Here is a 10,131-nt window from a genome sequence, read left to right as displayed (position 1 = left end):
CTCCAGAGCAGAAGATGGCGGTACTGCGACCAAAGCCAACCACCAGTAGTAAACCAGAAGAAGAAGAAGCGAAGAGAAAAAAATCAGTTGTTGTGGAGAATTGTGTGGGTATGGCGAGTGGGAAAGAACAGGAGTTGGAAGACGCGCCAGCAGCACTTTATAGGTCTGCTGTATGGGACCACTTTGCATTTAGAGTGACCTACGATGACGGCGGAAAGAAAGCTGTGGATAAAAGTGCAACAGTGTGCAAGCATTGTGCAACATGTGTTGTACTATACAAGATATAGTAGATTTTCCTAACAATCAACATATACCGAACCGAAAACCGTGACCACGAAACCGTGAACCGAACCGAACCGTGGATTGTGTGAACCGTTCCACCCCTAGCAGGCATGCAGATCTAATCCTTCCACTTCATTGACTACTCAATAGCATAGAGTAAATGAAAGCATGTTTCTTTGGGATCTAAAACAGAATGGTACAACATATGGATAATGCAGAATAAAAAGGATAAAAAATAAGAAGGATGTAAAGTTGGGCATACACTGTACAATATATTCAGTCATTAAGCTACAGCTCAAACTGTACGACGAAACCGCAGGGTTTAAAAGTTCACAGCTCATTATGTTTGTTCTTGTACTGCACCACTAACCTGACTCCGCAAGATGGATTTGCTGGATTTGCTCCGCATCTAGAAACCTTCCGCTGAAGTAATTTTGGGAAGGGGCGAAAATACTGGTTAGTTGATTGGCCTATGTTGGTGATAGATGGGCCAAATAAACCAATCAGATCAACGAAGCATATGACGTACTAACAGAGCGACGACGAAATACTGTGTAATTCCGATAAAACTTGCACAATAGCCACGCTAACGCTAGTTTCATCGGCTGAAGCCACCATCTTCTTTAGACTGAACTGTCGCGCTTCTCGTTGCGTCACACCTCAACCCGCCTCAAAGCCAACGCTGATTGGATGTTCGTTTGGTGAACGGCTCCAAATTTTCTTTAATGGTAAGTAGCCAGACTGATCTGTGAGTGAAACCTTGAAAGCTCGTGAGATCAGGATGGTCTCACGAGGCTACTGCACGACCAGACGCTCCAAAAACCACATGTCAAACTCAGCGCCGAGAGATGCTGCTTGGTCGGACTTGTCAATCTGGAACAAGAAGAAGAAGAAGAACTCCCTTGTAAGCACATTAGCAGTGCTTGAGGTCCTGGTAAATCGGCTCGTAGCTCTGCTTCAACAGCAGGATTTGCCCACCACGGCCGAATTAATTTTAAACATGTTGGATTTTCTCCGGACCTTACGATTCCCGATCGGGAGGTGGTGGTTACCCAATGTATACTACATGACGTAGGATGCACAAGGAGGCTGAAACTCTGTGTAATCCACTAAATTCTGCCTGGGCTTAAGGATGATCTAGTAATGTTTAATGTCCTCGGGTCTCATTTATCAACGATTACGTGGGATCTTCACTAAAAGCATATGTACGCCCAAAAGCCAACAGTGGAATTTGTAAAAAGGTGATTTACAAGCATAAAAAACTATTTATTTGATTAATCCCAACTGTGCAAAGCACAGCATGAATGTCATTGTGTATTAAAATGAGTCAGCAGAACAATGTTATTTAAGACTTACCAATGGCAACCGTGGGGAAGAAAGTGAAAACAGTGCAACAGAGTTTGAAATAGAGGTGGAGAATCAGATAAATATGTTTGGTTGCCATAGTAGAAGGGTGATAAATAAAAGGCAGCATTATAAATGGCAACGGAGTCAGATATGGTCTGATTATATTTACAATGTTATCCAAGATGGCAGGCAGAATTATGTTTTGTGTTGGCTGTGATATCTCAGCTTTATGGGTACATTTACAGGATTATTTGGTTCCCTAAAGTTCCTTTAGGCAGAGAGTTAATTATTGATTGTAAAGAATCAAAGTATAATGAATCAATAAACAAAAAAATAACTTAAAGCGATTCAACAGAGCTTGGCAACCCCTTCAGCAATATATTAATAACTCTTTTTGGAGAGAATTTGTTTTGATTCTCTGTGTACAGGATTCCCGTGGGTCCTTAAAAAGTCTTAAAAGGCATTGAATTCTTCAAAATAAAATTAAGGCCTTAATTGGTATTAAAATGAGAATGTTCTTGTTTATTTATGTCACTTTCGTTTGGTTTTGATTTTGTATTGTCTTTGTTTTTTGTTGATGTGTATTGTTAAATGTCAATTTTCATGTATGAATCCTCAATAAAAAACTGTTTTAACACATAGTTAACTGAAATATAGAGACTGTAAAATATGCCTTTAGCTGACAGAGCAACCCCAATTAGAGTAGTAGTTATACCAAAATTGTAAAAAGAAATGTATAAACAATTTGTATTTAAGTAAAAAAAAAACATTTTCTTCTGTTAAAAGGCTCTATCCAGAACTCATTAATTGAAAAAGATTTGGTTTCACCTGGTTTCATTTAATAAAAATCTGCTTTAAGGAAAACTTTGGCTATCTGATTATTAATCAAAAAGATAATCAAGAAAAAATAATCGTTATTCTTTAAACTGCGACTTGAAGCCACATCCAGGTATAGAAATATATGTTTGTTTATGAACCATGTAATGCTGGTTATCCTTATTTAATAGTGTTTCTTTAGCAGTGTAGATCCCTGCTTTTCCTTCTGCATGTGATGAACAGGGATGGCCTGGGTCCAGCGGGTCAGTCTCCCCACTACTTGACCCAGTTTAGCTCAGTTTGTTCGGCTGATGAACCAGTCATCATCCTGAGCCAGAGGACTCTGGTAATCCCTGAAAATGTTTTCCCTCCTAATTCTCCCATTTTTAAAGTCCTTCAACAGAGCATCAGCCTACCAACCGTCGGGGAATGGAATGTGATGTGGAGAAAACATCAGAAACTGGGCTCACTTTGAAGAAGGATTTGATCTGCTTAGAGGCCTTTGTATTCATTTGATTGGTCCTCATGTTTATGTAAAGTTCCCCAGTACAAGCATGAATTACACTGACAGTGGATGATTGATGACATTGATTTATTATTAATGTTTTATATAAAGTTAAAATAAACCTGTGAGAGAACTTAATCGGGCATTCATGATATTTTCAATTATTGTACTCAGCTACGGCTCAATCTGTACGATGAAACCGCAGGGTTTAAAAGTTCACAGCTCACGACGTTTGTTCTCACACTGTATGATCTGACGCTCTGATGCGTTCTAGCCGCTAACACTGCACGTCCAAAAACCATACGCCTAGAGAGAGCGCTGGTCGGACTCTTCAATCTGGAAGAAGAACTCCCTTGTTTTCACATGCGCAGTGCTCAAGGTTTAGTTTAGTTTTATTAGGATCCCCATTAGCTGCCAAATAAATGGCCACTAATCTTTCTGGGGTCCTCACATAAAGAAATTACATTACATTATAGACAAACCAGTGCTCAATGTTCTGGTAAATCAGTTCGTAGCTCTGCTTCAACAGCAGGATTTTCCCACAAACACCGTATAACGGCTGACTGAATTTCAAACAGCCAAAAAGCAGCAGTCATTGGTCCTTTTCTTTACCTTTCCGGCTGTCCGTGTGGTCGTCGTTCTTGATTCGGTGCCATTTTTAAGAACTAAGGAACAGCCACAATGGACAACTACGACAAAGGGTTACTCAGTCTTTTTTGCCAACCTAATTAACAGAACCTGTTCCTCTTCGATATCTAGCAACTCTAGATCCGTCTCCGTGACCGTGATATCTTGCAGACGTGCCATTGTTGTTTTGGAAAATAAACACTCCCGCCGGCACCGCCGAAGTTTCCGAATAGGCTCCCCCTAGTGCTTTGGCAGGAAACTGCAGTGCGTCCCTAGAAATTTACAGAGCGACGGTGCAGAAGCATACCAGCAAAACTGGTCTGCGACCAGACCCAAGCAACATTTGATGTGTGCGGTTCCAGAAGTATAATCTGCCTTTTCTTCTTCCAGATTGTCGAGTCTGATTAGCACAATCTCTCGGCGATGATCGCATGAGTCGGGCTGCACAGTGCGAGAACATGCATAATGAGCTGTGAACTTTTAAACCCTGCGGTTTCGTCGTACAGTTTGAGCTGTAGATTGAAAATATCGCACAGTGTATGCCCGGCTTTAGTGATAGCTAAAGTGAAATGCTAAAGATAGCTTAACATGTCTGTGCAGTTTTTGTTTGGAAAAATGACTGGAATCCTGTTAAACTGCAGAGCTGTGTAACACTGAATGCTCTCTTTCACACACAGTGTGACGTTTCCTCTAGTATGCATTTTTAATAATGGGACCGAAAGGTGTCTGAAGGCTCTTATATAGTTGGAATATTTAAATAATTCAACATTTTATGAAAGATAAAGCCAAACTATAGTTTTTTTTTTCTTCTTAAACATTATCTGTTGATCTTTTTGAAAGAAATGAATGAGCAGCAGAGTTGGAGATGTTTTTCTAACAGTAGTTCAGGCCAAGCCCAGGATGTTTCTGGAGGCTGATCCATGGACTAGGCTCTGGCTTAGGTGTCTTTATTGCACTGATAAGTGATGAACCTCTGATATCATCACCACGGTAACCTATTTCTAAAACTGTTGTTGATGATTAGGGGAAATCACAAACATTTCCCAGAGCCTCTCTTCTCATACAGGAAGCAGATGTTTGAAATACCTAAAAATGCTCCTCCGTTACGCGTCTTTCTGTTCATCCGCTCTTCACTTTCGTGTTTACTGCTCGCAGTCTCTGGGTGTGACATCCAGGTTTCCATTGAAGGCTGACAGGTGTGTTCATGTGTGTCTCACAGGCAGAGGCGAGGCTGGCGGCGAAGCGGGCGGCCCGAGCTGAGGCCAGGGACATCCGAATGAGGGAACTGGAACGACAGCAGAAAGAGGTATTTAAAGCCAACCGGAGCTGGTTTTCAGTTTCCGAGGAGCTTTTTAGCTTCAGCATCCCACAAGTATAAAAAAATAAATAAATATAAGTGCTGCATGTCCACAGATGAAACCAAAAGCTCTATTCCTGACGCAAATGTCAGGCAGATTTTCTTTTTCAGCACTTTTCATTGAGGTATGACTGTTTTTCCTGGCATCTCCTCCCTGTGTTCAGCTTTCCTACCATTCATCCAGCAGCAGCAGTAGCAGAAAATGGGGTCAGATCCACCAGTGGATGGTAGGCAAGCAGTGACTTCTGCTGCTTTCTTTGCCACTAACACTGTTGTGTGGGACTGAATCCCAGTCAAGCCTGACCATTTAAGCTCCACTTGACTCCCAGACTCCTCTGTACCTCACAGTGGAAAAAATGTATTTGCTTTGGAGACATTGTGAAGTGCAACTGTCTATTTGGAGTGAGGTTTTTGTGACTGGCTTTATAGGATGGTCCCTTCTGCTTCTAACTATAGATCTTTAGTTTTATAAAATAATTAAAAGCGTTTTAAAGATGTGCTTGCATGAGTTTTGCAAATATTTGATGAACTATAGCTGTTCTGTGTGCTCGAAGCTTTGAATATAACTCTCCGCTCTCTATCCTCTAAACGTTATCTTTGCCAACCTTCTTTCCTGATTCCAGGCTGAAACAGAAAAAGCCAGAGCCTCTGTTAGTAGTAGATCCAGCAACCATCATCATCGGGTCTGTATCCTGCCCCTATACTTCCTCTTTATCGCCTATTATTTCCGCCTTTCCTTCATCACTCTTTCTGTTGTCTCTCCCTTTCTGCTGGTCCGCCATGACTCTGTGTTTCCACATCAACAGGGGCTGGAGGACGATGTTTTATCAGTCCGCAGCTACAGGGTGTGTACGGATGAACGCTGATGTGTCAAAGTCTCTGTTGTTTATTTAAAAAACTACTGGGTGAATTTTGTTCCATTATTGTTGCAAGCAAAGAGAACGATTTGTTAACCGGAATGAAAAAAAAAACAAATTTTTGTAAATAGAAATTGGGGAAAAAACGCTGTTCAGAAAATACATTTTGAAAACATTTTTATTTGAAAAAAGCATTTGAGTTTCTCCTTGTGCATGCTCTGTTTAAAAGTTGCTGTTCTCATAGCTCATACAAGCTAACTGGGTCCAAATGTCCGCCCTAACCCCTAAATCTATATCGCTATATAGAGCGGGGATATTACACTGAAATCAGTTAACTGACCGTTCAGAAAGATGATCATTACTTTTTGCTCTGTTAGTAGGGCTGGGTAAAAAAATCGATTCCAATTTTTGCAAAATTGATGTCTAGGGAATGAGCTCGATTAGTACATGACATTCAAATGAGCAGGAAAGATGCACTCAAGATGACTTCAAGCCAGACTGCTGCAAATATAGCCAATAGGTTGACCAGCAAACACCCGTTAGTTGTCACAGGCAACGCTGCAAATATGGTTTGTTCAGTGGAGATAATGCAGCTCATGCATGTCTGAGTGAATGAGGCTTCACTTTTTCACTTTTCACAAACAAGTTTGCACTTTTGAGACAGATTTGTTCACATCTCAAGTTTAAGGTATCTGATTTACAAGTTTGCAATTTGTGTTTAATATGACTGGAAAAAATAAAATACATGACTATTTTGAAACACATTATTTTAAAAACAGATTGAATCGATTTAGAACTGTATTAATCAAAATATCCCTATCCGTTAGTCACACAACTCCTCCTCCACTGTGCGGTGCCTGCACCATCTTTGTTATTAGTCACTGCTGTTGGGTAGCGACAGCGGGCCACGGTGACAGCAAATCCCATAATGCTTTGCGAGCAGAGCTCTCCACACAAAGCAGTCTGGGATTTATCTGCCTCTTCTGAGGCCTTTCTTTTGTTCTCGTACACTTCATAGACACTTTCTCTGACGACACTCGGCCATTTTCAAAGAACCGCAGTGAGAAAGGTGAGCTTCAACCACTGTCTGAAACTGTAGCCCACCTCAGATATACGCCTAAACAGATCACATACTCTAATTCTGGAGGGGAACTTTGCTCTGCAGTGAGCAGAAAGAAATAACATTTGATAACAAGTAAATAACCGTTTTATACTGTATGAAAACACAGCAAATTTTATATTAAAACATTTTTATCAAAATGCTTTTTAAAGTTTAAGTTTTTTTGGATTGCATTTTCTTTCTTTCAATTTTTTATTTACAGATCAGGTTCTTTGCTGCAACTATAATGGACCCCCCCTCCATTTGTACTATTGTCTTCCTTTTTTTGTTTCTAAATGACATACTGTGCACATTTATTTTATTCAAAGTCAACGTCATCAGCCATACGTGACCTGGGCTCGAGTCGATCCAGTTCCCGTAGGAAGGACATCTTGGTGCGTGAAAGTGAAGCTCTGCATGAATGTGTTCCAACTAATGACAGTTTTCAGATCATAGTGTTAAGCAAGTGAGACCTACTTACTCCAAGTATACGCCAGGGAATGTTTTATTGTGCTCCTCACTTTGTTGTAACGTTTCTTTCTATTAAGTTTGAGTTTCAGAGGTCTGACAAACACTAAAACTGTGTGCTGCTAATGGTGTGCACTCTTTGCACTCGGGAACTTCATCCCTTTTTCCATTTGAATGCTTTACATGGAAAAAAAACATGGCTGCTATTGTTGGTTCTATAAAAACCACGAACCTGACTGGTTTGACCTGCGACTAGAACTGTGGTGTAATCTCCACCCTTTCCGAGGCAAATCGAACGCATCGTGGCTCCTTAACTGGATGTGGTGGTGATACTTTTGGATTGTTTCTCCAATACTTTCTTTGTATTAGGGATGGAACGGTTTATGAAAACCGTCCGAACCGTTCGGTTCGACTATCTCTGTTCGATTTGCGTGTGTTGAGTTTGGTTCATGCGCTGCTCCTTTTTCTCATAGGCGAAGCGTTTACACTCCAGAGCAGAAGGTGGCGGTACTGCGACCAAAATCNCCGCACATTTTGAGGGGAAAAAAAAGACGTTTATATGCGCCTTATAGTCGTGAAAATACGGTAACTGACAGTTCAGAAAGATGATCATTACTTTTTGCTCTGTTAGTAGGGCTGGGTAAAAAAATCGATTCCTTTACATTTTTGCAAAATTGATGTCTAGAGAATGAGATTGTTTAGTACATGACATTCAAATGAGCAGGGAAGATGCACTCAAGATGACTTAAAGCCAGATGATTCAGGGTTGACTGAAGACATCAACAAATGGGGGCTGACCAGCAAATACTGCAAATACGGTCTGTTCAGTGGAGATAATGCAGCTCATGCATGTCTGAGTGAATGAGGCTTCACTTTTTCACTTTTCACAAACAAGTTTGCACTTTTGAGACAGTTTTGTTCACATCTCCAGTTTAAGGTGTCTGATTTACAAGTTTGCACTTTGTGTTTAATATGACCGGAAAAAATAAAATACATGAGTATTTTGAAACACAGTTGAACCACATTATTGTAAAACAGATCGAATCAAAATTAATCGATTTTAGAACTTTATTAATCAAAATCGAATCGATTCAGGACTTTGGAGAAAATACCCAGCGCTATCCGTTAGTCATGTAACTCCTCCTCCACTGTGCGGCGCCATCTTTGTTATTAGTCGCTGCTGTCGGGTAGCGACAGTGGGCCACGGTGACAGCAAATCCCATAATGCTTTGCGAGCAGAGCTCTCCACACAAAGCAGTCTGGGATTTATCTGCCTTTTCTGGGGCCTTTCTTTTCTTCTCATACACTTCATAGACACGTTTTCTCTGACGACACTCGGCCATTTTCAAAGAACTGCGGTAAGAAAGGGGAGCTCACTGGAAAAACAATCTAGAAAGAAGTAATTTCTTAGACCAAGTGTATTTAGCCTTAATTTGAATAGGTAAATGAAATAATTTGCCAATGGAATCAGTATTTCTACTATTAAAATAAGATAATTAGATATAATGCACTTGAAATAAGACAATGAAATTGTGTTTTCTTATTTTAAATGTAAATTGTCTTGTTCCATTGGCAAAATGTATCTTTTACCTCCTCAATCCAAGAACAAATGCACTTATTTTAGGAAAAATGACTCACCTAGATTTAGATTTTTTCCAGTACTTCAATGACTGTCTGAAAATGTAGCCCACCACAGATATACGCCTAAAAGTGCGCATGCACAGACAAAGATGGCTAAGGAGACGAACATAGGGCGGCTTTACGTAAACATATCACCAGAATGATTGAAGATTAGGAGGACCAATTATTTAGATGATCCACCCGGAAATAAAAGATTGTCCTCTGCAGCTTTAATAGAACTTTTTTTTTCTTATTTTCAGGTTGAGTTTTATAGTTTTATTAATTACAGTCTTTGTAGTTAGTTTTTTACAGATCACATCCTCTAATTCAGGAGGTGAACTTTGCTCTGCAGTGAGCAGAAAGAAATAACATTTGATAACAAGTAAATAACTGTTTTATAAGAAAAAACAGCAAAGTTTATATTAAAAGATTTTTTTTTTATCAAAACGCTTTTTTTGGATTGCATTTCCTTTCTTTCAATTTTTTATTTCCAGATCAGGTTCTTTGCTGCAACTATAATGGACCCCCCCTCCATTTGTACTATTGTCTTCCTTTTTTTGTTTCTAAATGACATACTGTGCACATTTATTTTATTCAAAGTCAACGTCATCAGCCATACGTGACCTGGGCTCGAGTCGATCCAGTTCCCGTAGGAAGGACATCTTGGTGCGTGAAAGTGAAGCTCTGCATGAATGTGTTCCAACTAATGACAGTTTTCAGATCATAGTGTTAAGCAAGTGAGACCTACTTACTCCAAGTATACGCCAGGGAATGTTTTATTGTGCTCCTCACTTTGTTGTAACGTTTCTTTCTATTAAGTTTGAGTTTCAGAGGTCTGACAAACACTAAAACTGTGTGCTGCTAATGGTGTGCACTCTTTGCACTCGGGAACTTCATCCCTTTTTCCATTTGAATGCTTTACATGGAAAAAAAACATGGCTGCTATTGTTGGTTCTATAAAAACCACGAACCTGACTGGTTTGACCTGCGACTAGAACTGTGGTGTAATCTCCACCCTTTCCGAGGCAAATCGAACGCATCGTGGCTCCTTAACTGGATGTGGTGGTGATACTTTTGGATTGTTTCTCCAATACTTTCTTTGTATTAGGGATGGAACGGTTTATGAAAACCGTCCGAACCGTTCGGTTCGACT

The 10,131-nt window shown here is 40.1% G+C and overlaps 1 protein-coding gene across 9 annotated transcripts in view; it reads left to right on the top strand.

Moving 5' to 3' along the window:
* lrrfip2 (leucine rich repeat (in FLII) interacting protein 2) overlaps positions 1-10,131 on the top strand; it is a 62,392-nt gene that overhangs the window by 15,953 nt on the left and 36,308 nt on the right. For 4 of the 9 annotated variants that reach the window (XM_015380753.1, XM_015380761.1, XM_015380770.1 and 1 more), the window contains exon 3: positions 4,797-4,883. In XM_015380753.1, coding sequence (XP_015236239.1) covers positions 4,797-4,883 — 87 coding nt within the window. Of the gene's footprint in view, positions 1-4,796; positions 4,884-5,098; positions 5,162-5,557; positions 5,618-5,737; positions 5,780-7,219; positions 7,286-9,578; positions 9,645-10,131 lie in introns of all 9 variants that reach the window. The other 5 variants (XM_015380737.1, XM_015380713.1, XM_015380746.1 and 2 more) reach the window with 3 other exon arrangements.

The sequence above is a fragment of the Cyprinodon variegatus genome, unplaced genomic scaffold (genome assembly GCF_000732505.1).
Source record: "Cyprinodon variegatus isolate N-32 unplaced genomic scaffold, C_variegatus-1.0 Scaffold11, whole genome shotgun sequence".
NCBI classification, from domain to species: Eukaryota; Metazoa; Chordata; class Actinopteri; order Cyprinodontiformes; family Cyprinodontidae; genus Cyprinodon; species Cyprinodon variegatus.
Note: the sequence above shows the minus strand (reverse complement) of the source record. Positions and strands in the feature narration are given on the sequence as shown.